Source organism: Papilio machaon, chromosome Z (assembly GCF_912999745.1).
Source record: "Papilio machaon chromosome Z, ilPapMach1.1, whole genome shotgun sequence".
NCBI lineage: Eukaryota > Metazoa > Arthropoda > Insecta > Lepidoptera > Papilionidae > Papilio > Papilio machaon.
In genome coordinates, this window is record NC_060016.1 from 7,617,812 (window position 1) to 7,637,421 (window position 19,610).

A 19,610-nucleotide genomic window follows, 5' to 3' on the forward strand; every position below is an offset into this window, starting at 1 on the left:
AATATCGAAACGGGTGGGGGCCAAATAGATTGCTACGTGAGTCGCATCCTTACCGATTTTGTCTCTTACGAAGAGATACTACAGAGTCTCTAAGGTAACAAAAATGATCGACTTTCGCTCTTAATCCGACGCATTTTGGTGCACATTAGGGTATCACGAGGTGACTCGTTTCGTGGTCTCGGTTTCTTCGAATTTCGTTTTGGACGTTATGTATGGTGTAGTTGAATTTTCCGTTTGTAATTATGTCGGCGGAGAGCGGAAGTGTCGGCGATGGTTGGGACACAAGTCACGAGCCGGCGACGCGGCGGCTGTCCACTGCGGCTAACGGAACCCGCCCGCTATGGCTCGTGGCGCGACCATCTCTCTGGGGACTCCATTTTTCGACGCGTTATTACATTATTAGGAACCAACAGTTGCAATGTACTCTGGTATTCTATCTGTGAATATTCTTTTTTAATAGCAGTCGATGTCTGCATTTTGAATAATGTCGGTGCCGAAGTATTGTATGTGATCTAAATTATTAAAAAGCTGAAGTGACATATTGATGATATCCTTTCGGTAGTCATCGATTTGATACATTTTTTGTCTTAAGCAAACTGTAATTAAGGCAGACTCCTAGGCTATATTTAAAAAAATAGTTTTTCGTTACATATAATTTATCGTGTAAACGAAATATAATTTTTTTATTATATTTTATTGATTATTGTTTGAGTGTGTAAAAAATTTTTAAACATATTGTGGTTAATGTAATATTATGCTGTCATGAATTAAATACATTTTTGTTATATTTCTAATCCTCATAATTTTTAATTTAAATAAGCAGAATTTGTTCGAGTTCCAACGAATACAAACTAATCTACGAGTATTTATGCTACGTAACACCGTGAGATAGGAACGTATAAGAATGTTCCAGGCAAAGGTATCAAAAATACGTCAGCGTGTCGGAAATTCAACACCACATCAAGATTTTATATTCATAGGTCATAGTTATTAATTTATTATCATACACTAATAAATACATACAAACTCATGAGTTCACACTGTCGAAAACATGCACATACACATTTGTTATCTGTCTCTCTCGTCCCTCTGTGTGAGAAAAGTTCACACAGGAAGATGTTTATGTAAATGTCTCAACAGTGCAAACCCACCGCAAAACATGACAACCGATTCGAGTATTCAGGATGTAAAGTTCGATTGCTCCCTTGAGAACAAAATATTTGAATGTTTAACTTTAAAAACTTTCTTCCTGTGACCGTTCCCTTAGGACATGTTGGTTTGACAGTTCGTTTTTGCTTTTGTTTCGGTTATAAGTTTTTATCTCTTACTGAAAAAGTTACAAGTAAATAATCGCAAGTGAAAAGCAAGGTTTCTTTTGAGTTTTCTTATATTATTGATTCAGGATCCATAGTACTACTTTTATTTATTTTTTATAAGAGAATGGGGCAAACGAGCGGCAGGAACACCGAGATGATCAACGACAACCGTTGTTTTTAATTTACCTTCTGATTAATTTATTTCAATTATGACACATTGATAACTTAGCAAATGACCGTTTAAGGTTGGGTCAAGGAGAGAGAGGTAATGAGGGTTTTGTTTGTCAGAATCATTTTATAGAACCGTCGTCATGTCAAACTTGTCAGGTTAATTCGGTGAGAAATTTACACAAAGTGTTTTCTTAAAAATCGCTTGAAATTCTTCGATAATTACCGTGACGTAGTTATACAAATGTACAAACTAAAAATACAGAAGTATACAATTTTTTTTTATTTTAAAATGGAAAACGAGCAAGCGTCAAAGCTACCGCTGACCATAGACATCCACAAATTCAGATACGTTACATACTTTTAATGTTTATTAGAAAAAAGTTACTATTATTCTAAGTGAAAATACAATAAGTAACTTTAGTAGGCAGTGTAATCTTTTCCAAAAGAAAATTTCTACCACAAGTATTAAAATTACATCTATTTATATAACTTGACTGACAGTCCTCTATTGACTATAAAGTTGACATTGTCATATACGATTATATCTTGTTTCTATCCAATAATACATGAACAGGCAACTTTGTATTTTATTGCATTTGATCTTAAACTTGCTACTCGTTAAATAAAATTTACCTAACAGTATACATTATCTAAATATCAACACGAAAACATTTTTTTATCGGCGTAATTGTACAGCATTCGTTAAGAACTTTTATATTGACTTTAATATTAGTGCGCAATTAATATGTAAATTAAATGTAAGAATGCATTCACAGAAAATATTTGATTAGATTTGATTTCTTTGCTTGATCCTGATTAATTGTGGAATTTAATATTTCTCTGTTTACTTCATTAGAGTGTTGCACTGACATCTTAATCTTACTAATACTATAAGTGCGATGTTTGAAGGTATCTCCGAAACCACTAAATGGATCATAATGAAATTTGGCACTGATGAAGAACACATACTCTACTACATACTCTGGAAGAACACGTAGGCTACTTATTACGTTTTTTTAATGATGCGCAGACGGTGTCGCGGGCGACAGCTAGTAATATATAAAATATGTCACAGTTTCTTGTCGCTGTCGCTTAATAGACTTATAATAATCTGAGTGACAACCTTTCAATTTTATAAAAATTTGTGAGAACATTACGAATGGTCGACAACACGGGTATAAGGTGTGAGATGCGTCAGATAAGCACCGGCCGGATAGCACCTGCATGTTCCCTAAAGCCGCCTATTACACCGTTGTTGCACGAATCCCCCCCCAACCCTAAAACCCATTAATTATGCTATTTTACGCTCGTTATATGCACTTTTTGACTGATTTATTTACCGGGTGTCTTCATTTTTGCGTGATGCACAATTACAATAATCACGTGTGAAATTTTAATGCAATTTTGATGATATTCTTGTTACTTTATTTTAATTCTATAAAGTTCATAATTTTTTTCGTATTTTACGGCAAACTTTTGGCCAGTTATTGTTCCAATTTGTCCCCACTTGGACAAAACCTAACTTTAGTAAGTTGAATTTAAATCAATTCAAAACATACATGTGCTGCTATCTTGGAGCTAACGCACTGACTAACGTACAAAGGAAATTATTCTTGCTACATGAGCTAGCTTTCATAAGCTTCCGATTGTCTGAATAGATATATCCACATTACTAAAACTATCATAGTGAAACTTTAAAAGCTTATACTTATGAAAATCAATAGTCTAGTAAATAACATTTAAAAAAGAGAAAGAGTGAGAGAGAGAGCAAAAGCTCAACATTGAAAAAAAATTAAATTTTTTGTTTTGTTGATTTTTCTTTGAGCTATTTTTCTTTTTTTCTCCTTATCGTTTTTGTTAAGTTGTTCCCTGTCACATATCGGTTATTAAAAAAAAAAAATTAAAGCTATTAATTTGATGAAATAAAAATCGGGTTAATACTCGTACAACTGTTTATTTTACAGCATAATTATGTAGAAAAACAAACACGTAATTAAAATTAGGTTTCTTGCGAGTCGACTAATAGTATTATGATCGGTGTTGATAAAAACCGGTACCGAAACATGTATAATAGTATACAAACTTTATTGCGGCTCGTGGTTGGCTTTTAGCGTATGACTTCGTAGGTGGCTCAACTGAGAGTTGAAGAAAATACGGACAGGTGTTTGCCCCGCCCCCGTATACCTTTACATTCCGCCCATAAGTAGAATAGTGATGTTCGCAGCGTTTCTTGATAAGTTCCGAGCCGCCATAAATTTTGGATTGTACTATAATTCCACCGTACCTACATGTAAATGTGGAATCAACGAACCTGTCAAGAAATCAAGATTGTGACATTCAATGGTCACTATTCGGATATCGCGCAACAACATGCATTCACGTACGGGGCTTTATTAATAAGTTTACACTCATATCTTCTTATATAACTGCTATGTATAAAGATCAATATATATCAATATATATATACTCGTATATGTATGATTGTCCCCTATTTTACATATACGGACTTGACAAAACTACGGTTCTTATACCTACAAATACCATAACATTAATTTCACTGGATAAGGATGATAAACGAAACACATAAAATATTTTTAACATTTACAAATTAATTATGTTAACTCATCAAAGTAGTTACAAAGGCGGCTTTGAAAAGCAATTTTTATGTTATTATTTATAATATTCTATTTTGTTCTCGTTTGAATATCATAAAAATTCATGCGGAATAAATTTACAAGTTCTTTAAACGATATTGATACAGATAAAGTTTTTAAAAATATACAACTTGATTGTAAAAATAAGAGCAAAAATAATGTTATCTTATTCCATATTCTGTAAAGTGAATTTATTCATTACTTTATGATGTCTGTGTAGTTGTAAATTGAATTTACCGTCTTTAATTGTTTATGAACATAATATTAATAACTTGTAAATGTAAAGTAAGACATTGAATTTGGTATAGGTAATATTAATTATCTTGGCTAGACAAATATATTTTGTGTAATTTATGTTCAATTAAAGAACATAGTATATTCAAATTACTAAATTAATAAAATAAACTAACAATCAAGCAAAAGGCACCTGAATTGTCAAAAAAAATAATTTATTTTTTTTCAAACTATTGACACAGCTAAAATTTAGTATATCTAAAATGGTAAGCCTTGATGTTAAACACGTGTTTAAACATATTTTTGGTGTAATACAGTTTTTTTTTAATTTCCACGTTATTTTCACAATTTATGTTGTCTCGTCGCTTTTGGCGCTGACAGATTAAGGACCAGTAAAGTTTTAAATTTTATTTACGAATTTTTTACATTCTCTTGGCAGTCAAAAATCATGGTTTTGTAAGGTAAATTAGGTTCGGTATATCATAACCAACGAAGACGATTAGTATGTACTCGTAATAATTTATTTTAATTGATTTTAAATAATCACGCATTGTCTTTGCATTGGCTCTAATTACGATATTTTGTTGATCCGCAATAGTCAATTAGCGTTTCTTTAATTGCGTGTAGAAACCGACGACGCGTGAACATTACCCGCTGTTAATCATGTTTTTATTTAGATTAACAAAAAGATAACATGACAACAATATAGAAAAATCGTGTTACCCGATATTAATTGAAGCGAAAATCGTTATAATTGAAAAATATCGTTGGCGCTTGGAAAAAACCCCGACGTGTGAATGTGAGTGTAACGGCCGATAGATTTTCCATTCAAGCCGGGTTCATCGATAGCGCATTTTAGAGCTCATTTTACCCGATAGTTAGTGTTCAACTCAACAAAAAAGAGCTTCAGTTCGTCACAGGGCGTGAAAGTAATAACGGACATTAATAAAAAATGCAACAAAAACATGTTATTGTGTAGTCGGCTCGCATGTACTGAGGCGCTTTAGCCATGATACCGTAAGTGCTAGACCATTTTTTTTTATTCGAAGTCGTAAATATTTCTTTAAAAAGCACAATAACATCGTAATTTAATGAACACTCATAGCTTTTATAACTTATGTTCGCGTTTTTAATTTATGAATATATGGGATTCAAGAGAAAAATATGTTTCAAAAGTTAAGTCGATTGTCAAGAAACGTTTGATAATTTTATATTTTAATTTTAAACATCTACCTATTTATTAATTGGTAATCAAAGATTAAAAATGCTTTCAATGATGACGTCAGACAGTTGTATGGGCTCTCTATTCCACGTATTCCACGGCTAGCGCGTATTTTGTTAATTGTATAGTTATTTTAATTAAATTTTATATAAATACTAACTGTCGCCAGCGATTATGTCTGCGCGCATTTAAAAAATAACTTAATAGGGGTATGAGAAATAGACAGTAGCCAATGCTCAGACTCACTGAATATGTTTATAAAATTTCATAAAAATCGGTCAAGCCGTATCGGAGGAGTATGGTAACTACATTGTGACGCGAGAATTTTATATATAAGACTTTAAACAGTTGTACCTACACTAGTACCTATTTATATATATTTCCTTTATGTTAATTATCAATTTGATAACTACCGTATTACAGATATTTATATACAAAAGATAATCACAAATAAGGTGTAAAAATATATACCTACCTATAATTATCAATAATTTATTTTGAACTACGGAAAGAATATAACACATCTCTTTTACTTTTTTCCTTAAGTTATTTGGTTCAAGCTAATTTCAATCACAACGAAATTCTAGCACTCATTAATGACTTCTGTTCTTAATTATATCACTTTAAGTGAATGCAAGAAACTGGCATTTTATTAGTAGGCTTATATGCCCATTTCTCAAATTCAACAAATTTTAATCATGAATTAAAATTTTATGAAATGCTTAGCTTTGAAATGTTCGGCGCATTAGTAGATAATACGTTATTTAAAACGTATTTAATATTACCTCAGATATTTCGTTTAAAACATGCTCAGGCGTATGGTCAAAGTATTATTAATATATATATTTTTTATTTAAGGCGAGTTCGGTTCGAGAAGATAATGTTTCGAAAATGTTGATCGATCGTGATTGCGCATTAGGCGTCGACGCCATGTTAGCGACATGTTCGTTTTGCCGACAAACACCGATACAGTGTCGATAATCTGATACAATATTCATATCTAATAAATCCATGTTCTGTAACCTTTACAATTTACCGCTATCGCCTTACATAAGAGTGTTGTCTATATCAAATCTACCTACATGTGTGTGAACGTTGATAATGTTTCCTTTACCTTTAAGAACGTCTTTATGCAATAATGAATTCAACTATTTAAATTGAACTATATTAATAAAAAAAATCGACGAAGCGCAGCTGCGATGTTGCATAATTCGATCCGTTATAGCGACATGTTCGTCTTCCATAACGTTTACTGCGCGCAGTTGATGGACTGCACTCGATGGGCGTTGTAAAATATTTTTACTTCTTTTGTAGATTTGCACGTTTGAAACGAACGTCGATATTGCCGGCGTCGGGACTTATCCATTAAAAACGCTGAGAGTCCAATACCGTACGAGCCTGCCGCTTCAGTAACTCGCTCAAAAATTAATTATGCCAAGCTTTAAAATCTTGGGCGCTGTCAGTGGGAGCTACGGATTGGGAATACCCGTGAGCAGCGTTAATATTGAATAAAGTGGACAGCTATCCGAGAGCGCAGCGGTATTGTACGTGTGCTATTAGTAGCACTAATAATTTATGGCAACGCTGCGCAGTCTTTTGTCAATCGCACTTCGGCACCTCGTAAAATATTTACAACTATCTTTTCATTCCCGCATGCGTCCTTAGCTCTGTTATTCTCACTTATCAATTCCGAAATAATATTATGTTAATAAAATTCCGCCGACTACACATGTTGACAAAAACAAGTTAGATTATACTTTTTATTGTTCTAAAATCGAATTATTTTTTGTTTATTATTTTATACGTTAGTTGTCTTGTGATGTTTTATATGTGGTCGTTGAAGTAACGGATATTTAAAAAACACTTTCTTGTTCAAAATGATAAAAAAAAAACTCACCCGTTGAAAGGGTATCCAGCAAATGCCGCATCGTAGGGGTGATAAACTGTGGGATAGGGCCAGCTGGCAGCACTCGCTGCTAAATTTTCTTTCAGCTCGATTCCTGCAGCCTGTTGGAGAAAAACAAATAATCTTATTTATATTGAAAATGATAAAAATAATACAAAACGTTAAACGACAAAGTGAGGTTACGATAATGTATACAGCGTGTGTATTATCTGTTAATTAGATCACAAGAGGTCAAACACAGTATGTGGCACAATCGTGACTTCAACAAACATTCTCTCTCTTTAATATTCAAAACGTTACCGTGCTTCATAACCCTTTTCAATTAGACGTTCACTTGTCAGCGAATAAAGCAAATAATCTCAGTAAATTAGTCTATTAAATCTGCTTTCACATTTCCAGTAGCTTTAAAGTAATCCATTATGAGCGCGCTCTTTCTAGTCGGATTGATTTCTTGATCGATCGCTCCGATCCTTTCGTCTTAACTATTATTATTTAATGGCTTTGGATATCTGACTCACGCATCAATCATCTTTCTGAGGACAAATGCCTGTGTTTTTTAGTTTCTTGTTATTGATACGTCTCGACATAATTATATTAATACAGACCGGTGCGGTGGGGAGCTTTGTCAACTGCTTTTTTACTATCGCTCTTTATAACATATTTGTTTATAGATTGTTTAAGAATTGAGTTCGTTCTGTGTTTTATGAAATAATCAAACAAATAAGTACTTCGATATAAATCTTATCGTACTGTTGTCCTCCTTTGTTCTACATAGAAAATTATTTAGATAGTAATCTGCCGAAGCTATTGCATGAACGGTAGGTAAGAATTCAATTGTTACATTAACTGTTTGCGCTGATAATGTAATAATATACAAAGTTATTATTAGTACGATTTTATAAGGTAAAATTGCGTAAAGGACCGGACAGCGGTGCACGGCACAAAAATTTACAGCGATGCATTAAAAATACCTCAGGGGCGACTCCTAAAGCGGTCAACCAGGATAAATCTATCAAAAGATTTTGTTGTCCCAACAACTTCATTGGTGGCCGAATCGAAAATCCGATAATAAATTTTACTCAAGTACGACAGCGTAATCCAGTCGCGCTGTCGCTCTTTGTTGCTGCGACCTTTTTGATATAATTCCAGTTTTCTGTTACTTCAAATAATTGTACTAAGCTGTGACGCGAATCTGTTATTCGGATTTATTGTGAGGGGAAACGATATTTGACCGTTTGCCGCTGAAAGCCACCAACGATAGAAATGCTTCTTCGAACTCTTAATGCAGTTTATCTACATAACATCGGAATAGTTTTTACAATATCTCTATAAATATGTATCAAACGTAATTAATCTTTTTTAATAAGAAATATTTGTTTCATTGAAATGTAGTAAAAAACGGCACAAACAGAAATATCAAGGCGAATATTGAATTACAATTCGACTTTATTTAGTACAAGCGTTAGTAATGAGATATTGACAAATTAATAAAGAAAATATTCATGTATCAAAATATTATAGAACAAAAAACAACTAGCTATATAATCTATACTCATACCAACATAGGTGGTTTAATGGAACCGTGCCGTAATTCAATCTACATTAATTACATGTTCAGCTAGGTATATTTTTATAGTAGAAACATGTTTATAATCCGATCAATGTTGCGGAGAACATGCCAGCATGAGCTGGTCGATAGTGATGTAAGTGTAGAGACCTTGTTGATTCTTCAATCACAATCACCAAGTTCTTTTTTAATTTGAACACAGATTTATTCTGTAATCGTATGATTTTAAATTTAAGTTAATTTGTGTGAAAGTTTAATAAAAATATTACAATAACTAGAGGTAATACTTAAATAAACTGCAATGAGAAATAAATCTTTGGAAATAAAAAAAAAAATGAATATTATAAACTTTTGTCCAAAACAATTATCATTTTCAAACTTTATGAATTTGTCAAAATGTCGGCTATATCATAACATCTTCATAAGAGCATCGCACCACAAATCTATTAAGAGACGTTAGAGAGGTAGAGATTTATTTTCGAGTCGCTTCATTAGAACTATAAATTATAATTTTTTCAGTACGATACAGTCCACTTCCTGCGATGGTGCCACATGTGCGAAGTGCGGACGGATTGGAATCAAAATTAACCAACAAATGTTTTCAAAGAATTTTTTTTCTTACTAGATTTTTATTTGCGACAAACAAAACATTGACTTTGTACATTATTTTAATATGAAAAAAATTGTTCAATAAAAAGCATCAATGCGTTGAAGCATAATCTTCTAGGAATTGAATGGAAAATAAGTTGTTGATAATAAAAAAAAGATGAAGGAATAAAAAACGAAGGACCAGGACTCCATTCATAGGCACGGCTCGGTTTAACACTTTCGCCACCGATGATATACGATCATATCTACATGAATGATTGAATCATCTACCGGGACACGTTCACGGCCCCACCTTTTAACACCTTCCTCCAAAGTTTTACTACACGTCATATATTACGATCCGTGGCTACTTTTATGTTGTTACGATCATTATCATTCAAAGTCACCCACACGCGGTCGAAGCGGCGCGGCGGTAACTCTCAGTCTAATACCGACTCTCTGTTTTATAACTTTATGCCTAGAGCGAATGTAACAATTTTAATGGTATAAATACGAATAGTATTGAATATAAAGAAGCTATACTTTGTTATACCCCAGTTAAATATATATTGGCAATAACAATACTGAAGCTCGTAAATTATAAATGAATAACTACTGTTTGTACTCTGTTAAAGGCCATGCGATATAAAAATGTTAATCTCTAAGAAAGAAATCGTTAAACGCATTAAGTTATTAAGCTGCAGCGAGGTAGGAAACAACCTTTTTTCGAGATGATATACAGGTGAACATACGTCATCGGATTACGATTCTAATTTATACGTATTCTTTGTGCAGTAAAGCTTATTGTTGCGTCTACTTAAAGTTGTGAATGATTCTTATAGCTGCCTCTGTAGCGTACTATTTTGACATCGGGTCCTAATTATTTTAAGGTAATACTTTTTATGATGGGACCGGAGGAGAATAAAAAATAAACAGTAAGCTTCTCGACTGAGGATTGATAATCCGTTCCATTTAATAACCGTCTCGTCTTTGGCCGGTGTCACATTAACTGTAATAGATCTAATTAGTTAGTAGCCTGTCATTTGTGTGATTAACACGTTAATAGTATCATTGTATATCAATTTAAATATTAACTCTGTGATGACAACTCTATATTATTGTAAGCTTTTGTTTAACGAATGTACGAGGCTAGTATAATGATATGAGTTTATGTATATGTAATGATATAAAGTTTAGCAAGAAGTTTTCATTACTTATTCCAGACGTTGTTTAAGTTTTTTTTTTTATTATTATTTATTTAAATCGTACAGTTTACTTTACTTGACCTCGTATTGAGACAGTTTGATTGATGTTATTGTTGCAATCAAAAATCGAAAATTGTATTGTAATCTATATATATAAAAGAAAGTTGTGTTAGTTACACTATTTATAACTCAAGAACGGCTGAATCGATTTGACTGAAAATTGATGGGGAGGTAGCTTAGAACCAGGAAACGGACTTAGAATAATTTTTACCCCGTTTTCTATTTTTTATTCCGCGCGGACGAAGTCGCGGGTAAAAGCTAGTTTACTATAATTACATGAAACAAATAATATCATATTTCAACAAAAATTGACGAATTATAAATTCCCTTGGATAGGATATTTTGTACGCAACTAAAGACAAACTCTGTACACCTCACCTAATAAAGTAGTGCCAATCATAATTACTACATTTGTATGTACTTACAGTGTTAGTATAGAAGGGCGGCTGGTCAGCGGAGAGTGCAGGAAAGTACGCGGCCATGCCGGCAGCGGTGGCAGCGGTGGCAGCAGCGGCCTCCGAGTACGGCGCGCTGTACATCGACAGCGGCACGCCCGAAGCCAGACGCTGGTAGTTGAGGAACTCGTACTGGCACGAGCACACTGTCTGTCCTGTGATAGGGTCTTGAAATATAGGGCGGCCGGTGTCGCAGCATCGGGGCGCGGCGGCGGGCGAGCTCGGTCGTGCCGGGCCCCCCGCGCCGCCTCCGCCCCCGCCGCTCACACCCGCCTGCGCCGGCGGCGGACTGTTGGAGGCTGTCGATATGGTGCTCTGTAAGTTGTAAATTTTGAAATGCCTTTATGGCGCGTTTAACCATTCGCAGTTGCAGACATCTGAGAAATAGGAGGCCTCCGAACGCGCAGCGCACAGTCGCAAAGCAAAGCAGTATAATTATGTGATACAGATTCAGTAAAGCGTCAAATAATAAATGAGCTTTTAACGAGACGAAGGGGTAGATCATGGGCGTAGCCGACGCCTCGTCAGTGATGATGATCCATACGCAAATCGGTCACGCACCGCAACCCTTTTGATGCATATGAAGAAATTAGATTATGCATCGTTGCAATAATGCGACGCGACTCGGGATTGTCGAACGCCGACAATGGGGATCAGGGCTGGCGTATTGTTGTTATAATAGATTTATTCGCCGAACTACCTGAATGGATGTCGCGGTCGCAAAATAAACATCCGTCTGATATCTAAACACAAAGCGTCAGTGGAGACCGAGCACGTTTGCCCTTCTTAATTGAGCCCGACAAGAATTCATACGTGTATAAATAACTTTCTAAATATTTGTCATTGGAATGAAAAATGGTCTTCAGCGGGATAACAATCGATGTGTTCTCAATAGGATTAGAAACCGAGAAATGCCAGTCGACCGCTTGTGATACAACTCTGTGACAGGCAGTTGAAAGAAAATAAGAATTATAACTTTTGTGTCCTTTCCTTGTTATTATAGGATATTACCGGAAGGAATATGTTATTTTCGATTATAAATCTTTTAGAATATGTATATTAATCCGTAGTGACGTTTGTGACGTTAAATTCTAATAGGTGTTGAAAAGCTTTCGGTCAACAAGTTAGTTGAGTAAATGGTAAGATAATTAGAATATAAAACGTTTTAACCTTTTATAAGGTAAATAGTGTAAGGTATGTACGTAAGTGTAGTGAAGTCACGACGAGCTGTGACCCGCCCGTTAGAGATATGGCTTCGGTGTCAGCGGTAACAAGCACACAGCAGCGCGCCATGTTACCCGCTACTAGAAAATTTCGATCTACTGTGCCGCGCCTCGCCTCGACTAACTAAAAACATTTATTGTGCCGAGGGAATTATTGAGGTAATCCCGAAGCCGTTAAACGTCGAGTCCCTACATTACCTACGTTACTAACCCTGCATAGTTATTTAATCCTTGCTCGCAACACTGCTACCGCGAATGTGTGTTACATTTAGATATGATTTTCATCCATTGGACTTAACTATATTAATTAAATGTATATCATCCAGTCACGTGAAATAAACATCGGTGCTTTAAAGGATTCAATCCGACATAATTTATTTAGCATTGCCGACATTAATGACAATATCTATTTCATAGACCGACAAGGATATCTGAACCGGTGGACAAAAGTCAAACTAAATTATTATAGTTCACTACCCCCTCCTTTCAATGTGAAAAAGTGTCACAAGATCTTTTTCGTACTGCAGCTGTCATGTTGTTTTTTTATTATTTTATGCCATTTTCTACACCTATGTAAGTTTACATATGTTCTGTTAGAACTTACCGCGAAAGCAGCGCGTCTCTTATTGGCTATATAGTCATATTTTTAAGACATTTATCTTACTCTAGTAGGGAAATAGAAAAACAATTATAACTTTTAAGACAGTAATTTTGTAAGTGTTTACAATACTAAAAGTAATCTAAATATATAAAAGAAAGTTGTGTTAGTTACACTATTTATAACTCAAGAACGGCTGAATCGATTTGACTGAAAATTGGTGTGCAGGTTAGCTTAGAACCAGGAAACGGACATAGGATAATTTTTACCCCGTTTTCTATTTTTATTATTCCGCGCGGACGGAGTCGCGGGTAAAAGCTAGTTGTAAACAAATACATGTGTCCGTAAGATGGTTTAAACGTATTTTTCAAATCGGGCACATTCATCATACTCGTATTCGACGTTAGATCGAAGATTCATAATCAAAGAATCACATATCAAAACGTTATCTATTGCTTGTTATAGCTTTAAGCTAATTCTTAAATGAGCAAAGCTACAAGATTCAATAAGAGAAGGAGACGCTTTAGTTTCATTACCTATTTAATACCCTCTGGGAAATACAGTTTCTGTGTTTAATATAAATTGGTGTTTCATGTTCTCAGCAATGCAGACATTTATACCAAGTGACAGTCAGTGCATAATATAGACGTTTACAGAGCGCAAAATGAATTTAAACTAGTCAGTGAAACTATGAGCATCGTGTTATCATTAAGTAGGCACTAAAGTTTGCGGACTCTGCACTACTTCCGACTTTGTGCCCGGCCAGCTATGAACTGCTTACTCCGTTATATATTTTATTATTCAACTATTTAATTAACATTGTTCTTAGTTACTTTTGCTTCATCGATCGTTTTTGTCTTTATAGGTTCGTGTGCCATGCTAATATTGACTTTATTATAATTTTTACTTCATAGGTGGCGTTAGTAGTAAGATATTGCATCATTTTGTATTTTGTTTTTTTATTTCGTAGTTATTTTCAGCGAATTATTTATGTGATATATTTGTATTCTTTAAAATGTGTCAAGTTGCAATTATATCTTTGAATTTTATTCAGCATTCATAATGTCCTAGATAGGACCTATTATAGAATAAGAGCGTTCGATGAATCTAAGAGGACACCTGAAGCACGTACTTGCGCATTCTGATATCTTGAATAACTTATTATAAAGTACTTATATCTATTGCAAACTATCATCTTCATATCCAATGATATTGCTTTGAATTTACCGACTTTAAAGTGCCTCCTTCATCTAACAAAGCACAACTAAAACATTGAAGCGATCATAAATGATAACGCGGAAATAACACAAACAACTGGAATATAATGAAACGACAAGCGAAGATGTCACAAATGTAGTACTTTGGTCGGCTAACTAACCTACTGCAACAATAAAACGGGTGTGTTTACGAGATGTGATAAATGAATGATATCTCAATAAATACCTAAAAGTGGAATAGATTATTAGACGCACGGGTTTATCAAATAGTGCATACGTTACATTTGTAGCAAAACGTTTCCGATAAGACTGACACTCTGTAAGTGGGTGCGTGTCTCACACATTTATCAATACGACGACTTGGGGAACAAAACGCGCAGCGCAACTATTACTTACGCACTTACATACGTATATGTGCTTATTAGATAAAACGTACGGAAAAAACTCGTCGTCATATCCTTTTCAAATATCGGACGGCCCAGGATTAAAGTGCCGCTGCACCTTATCTCGCGCAGACATCTTTTAAAAAACAAACACGAGAAGTATTCTCTTTTTGTCGTCTTTTTTTATAGTAACCCGCAGGATGTGTTAGCGTCGTTAAGCCCTTTTAAGTGTTAAACCATGTAACTGAATATTCGAGCGTATAAGGACCCGATCTATTTGTTAAATAATGTAAAAAAGTTAATCTTAGAGAAATCGGACCCAATGACATGAATTTCGTTAAAGACATCAGCCGGGCAAAAAATATCGTTGACATGTTAGCCAGTTCGTAACCGTGGGTGAAGCCGGCCGCGGCCAGGTAACGTCGAGCTTTTTTATCAAAGTCGGCTCTTTAGCAGACATCATTAAAGTATTAAATTTACGATAAGGCTATCCCTATTACCGAAATAATTCGGTATTTCTTGCTAATGTGGATAAGACCGAGCGATAAGCGAATGCGAGTCCGCGAATCGGAATGACCAAGACTACGCGTATTAGACGAAATATACCCAGGTTAGATTACTTACAATATTTAGCAATTCTAAGAAGCTTCTAAGATTAGCACGCTATGGAAGCTGAACCAACTGTTTCCAACTGTTCTCATACTATTGTATTGCATCGTAAAGGCTAGATGGACGGACTGTCAGCAGATGCAGTAATTGCTTACTAGAATGTTGCCTAAGCTCTGGTCAGATTCGAAGCGTACATGCTCCCTGAATAGTTGGAGTGCCGTTGTACCCGTCTAATCCCTTTCACGCAGTCGGCTAAAGAAAAAGCATTACAATATAACAGATGCGTTGATAAGACGGAGGCGTCACGCCGAGCTGCCCTCGTACATTCCATTCCGCGAGTGAAAAGTAATGCGAATTATTTCGATCATGTACATTTTTCCTTCGGTTTAACACCGGCTTAATTGTGCTGATTAAAATCAATAATAAAATAATTTGTTTAACAGTTGCTGTCGTGCCGAGGCTCGTTCCTCGCGCTAGATTGTGCCGATAGGCCGTGATTCATTTGCCGCTCTTGATTTATTAATTCGACTATTTTGTTTATAAAAAATATCTATATGCTCTGATCCATCTTATATGGCACCGTTGTTATTAAGATAAATGTCTTTTAATTCAGTTGATTTTTGTGTAAATTCTTACTTTAGTAAATTAGTCAATCGATTAAAGTACAGTCATTAATTGTGATGCTGGTTTTTTATTTTGCTTTTTTTATGTTATACAAGTTTGTTAAAAGATAGATTTATTATATGGTTCATCATCCTCAGCCTATAAGTCCCCATTGAGGGACTCGGAGCTTACCCTAAGTTAAGAGTGACTAGGCCATAATCAACCACGCTGGCTCAGTACAGGTTGGTTGACTTCACACATATGTAAGCATCTTAGAATTTTTGTTTTCCTTGAATATATAGGCGATGTATAATAAACATCTATATAATAAATATGTATGTAATAAATAAATATGTGTATAATAAATAGTATTTAAAATGAAAAATCAAAATTTAAATAAATATATATTTAATGTTATGTATTTTTATTAATATTAATAAAAGTGTTCAAGCGTGTATTTGTATATTTTTAATTTCTTTTTTAAAGAATCCAGTTACGATAGTTTCATATCATTGTCTTAAATTACGTTCTATCCCAAAGTGACATCTAATAGTTCAGCGCCATTGTTTAGGTGATATCTTGAAATGAGAAAACGTTTAAAGATATTGAGGAAAAAAAAAGTGTCACGTATCAAGAGACCGCATCTCGATGTGAATGGACACTTTAAGATAAATTTTATCTTTGAAATCTTTAACTTATTTTTATTTCTAAAGTGTTTCGACTAAAAACAGACATATAATGTTTAACTTAATATGTATACTGTTGCCAGTGACTTCGTACGCGTGTAATTAAAAAAATAGCCTATGCACTATTGTATACGTAATAATATATCTCTGTTTCCAATTTATTCGTGGTAAATACGAAACGTCAACGTAAACGGTGGATGCGGAAGGCGGAGAACCGCGTACTGTGGAAGGCATTGGGAAAAGCCCAGCAGTGGGCAGATAAATGCTGTTGATGATGATGAAATACGAAACGGCTAACACGCATCAGATCAGAGAGACGTGGTGCGACTGCGAAATAATACCAGTTCCACACACACCGAAAAAGAGTCCTCGATCGTCTCTAAACTCTTGGAAAAAATCTTGGATTAAAAATATTGTCAACCCTATCATTAGCATTGACAAAATAGAGTTTAAGAGCAATAACAATATGTTTCTAACGGGGATTTTGGTCTCAGAAACCCATGGTAAGTGAAGCGTTAATAATTAACACAATTAATTTATCTTGGAGTGCGTGAAAGCTAAGCTATATTGGTTAACCATCGACCATCACGAATTAATTAAGCTTTCACACTCCTTGACTTAAAAACACTTCAAAGCCTTCACGTATAAAGTGTTTTGTACTAATTAATTATAAAATTATTTATCAATATTAAAAATGAAAATTAATTGCTTGCACTTTTAATTTTATCCCTGACACATAATATTCGAACGGTTAATTTACAAATAAAGGCAAAACAATATAATTAATTTATCGATCAGATTTCATAATTAATATTACATTCACGACCTATCGATACATTCTGGCTCTGATAAATTAAAAAAGTGCAACTAATTTTAATAGTCCATTCTCTAAAGTTAACTGTTTAATACAGATTATAAATCAAGTTATTATTTTTAAGTCATTCTGCGGTTTTTGAGAAGTTATTGAAAATATTTCAATAGGTTCAATATTTCAAACTCGGTTCAAGTACTATTTAGTGCAGGAAGACTGTTAAACTAAAAATAGTAATATAATATTTAATATTTTCAAGATACAGTGAATATTTTTATAAAATAATAGGATGATATGATTCACACCAAATTTCATTAAAAATAACATCGGGCGTTGATTTTATATTCCCACTCATAAAGTCAACGACCTTCGACCGTTACAGTGCGTGATGGGCAAACACCTTTCCACGAGGCTTTATGTTTGAACGCGTATCCTTTCATAAACTTATTTACATAAAATTGTGACTTTAATTGGACGATTACATGGTGGATCGGGTTGATGTTTTGTGTCTATTCCGGCCGCATCCTGCCCGAGATATCCGTAGAGATAAGACACCGCCTCGGCCCACCCTTGAAATGCAGAAAGCCTTAAAGAAATTCACACCTTCCCTAATTAAGGCGGAATTAGGGAAGAATAAATATTGGTGGGGGACCGGTTTATTTTAATATCCCGCCGAATAATGTAAAGATAAATACGTAATAATGGTGTATAATGCTAATGTATTCACGTTAATAATATCATAAACAACGTTTTTTAAGAATACAACTAGGGTGGAGGAATATTAAAAATAAGTTTAAAGTGTACGGTAATTATTTTTAAAATATAGCTGTTAAATAGTTAATACACTATAGAATTACTAATTGGTTCTAATAAAGTTTAAATACGAGCTTTTTTAATGGTTTTCAAGGTCGCAGATCTTTTGCAGTTTTTCTTGTTTGTTATGGTAATTCTAAGCAGGTGTTATTTGGCGAACACGATAGACACCTTGGCAGGAATGTATACGCGGCAATCCTTGTTTTATAATTGCGCTAGTAATGTTTTTCTTTTTGTGCAAATAGCAGATGAGACTAATTAAAATTTATGACTGCAAACGCGCTAAACGTACTTCATCGTCTTTTTGTAACACGTTTCGGATACGGTCTGTGGCGGGGAAAAACAAATCATGAATAGTGTTGAGAATTTATAATAGAGTTTTATCCGATCTCGATCAAGCAAGTGGGCAAAACGAGTGTTGTATCTTTTTTCTAAGTCTAGATTATAATTTTGATAATAGAATTGTTTAGTGTTTATTGCAATAATTAGACGCCGAAATAAATGCCTGATCTTCAATTATTTTTGCTTATCAATATTACTTTAAATAAATAATTGTTATTTATTGGATTCATGTTTAATAGATTCTTTTATAATTCCACATTCATATATTACCTTATTATATAATACATTTTATTAAAAAAATGACAAAATATATTACATAAAAAATAGTATACCACCGGCTGCGGAATCCCATGACTCAAGCAACCAGAGGTGAGGGCTACAGAGACAGGAACCCCCTCACTATGCGCGCGGTTAATCGATTCTTATTTTTATGGTGACGAATAATATGGCCATTAAATTAATTTTCGGATCGTATATTGATTTAGACTGTAAGCCAACAGATATCCTTTTACCAAGACTTAATATAATAATACTAGTAATGTTGGGGCGCTCAACTAACAACCTAAGTAACTTGACATAAGATTGAAAATTGTATTTGTTATTATCAGATATGATTTTGATACGTGACGCTTGGGATATAAAAGCTCCAGAACACCGTTATTGATTAACCACTTAATACAATGTGTTCATAAAATCCGTTATCGTTATTTTCGGATCTAAAATCGGATTATAATAATTCAGTTTAAAACAGTAAATACTTGAACAAGTTATTTAAAAGGAGGACATATTAGGTCATAATAGGATCCAAAGTATTTTATGTCGCCTGATATCCACTTTTCTCAGGGGCTTATTTGGAACCATTTAACAACTGGTCAGCTCTTAACCATCTTGTGGTAAAAAGTTTTTAAAATTAACCATGGTAGGAATCTATTACCATCAAAGTGGTA

General features: G+C 34.2%; 1 protein-coding gene across 1 annotated transcript in view; it reads right to left on the bottom strand.

Annotated features, from left to right (window-relative positions):
* Window positions 1-19,610, bottom strand: part of LOC106717088 (homeobox protein caupolican) — a 47,902-nt gene that overhangs the window by 12,773 nt on the left and 15,519 nt on the right. The window contains exons 2-3 of the mRNA XM_014510799.2: window positions 11,349-11,693; window positions 7,495-7,604 (exon numbers count right to left, since the gene is read on the bottom strand). Of these exons, the coding sequence (XP_014366285.2) occupies window positions 7,495-7,604; window positions 11,349-11,693 (455 nt within the window). The remainder of the gene's footprint in view (window positions 1-7,494; window positions 7,605-11,348; window positions 11,694-19,610) is intronic.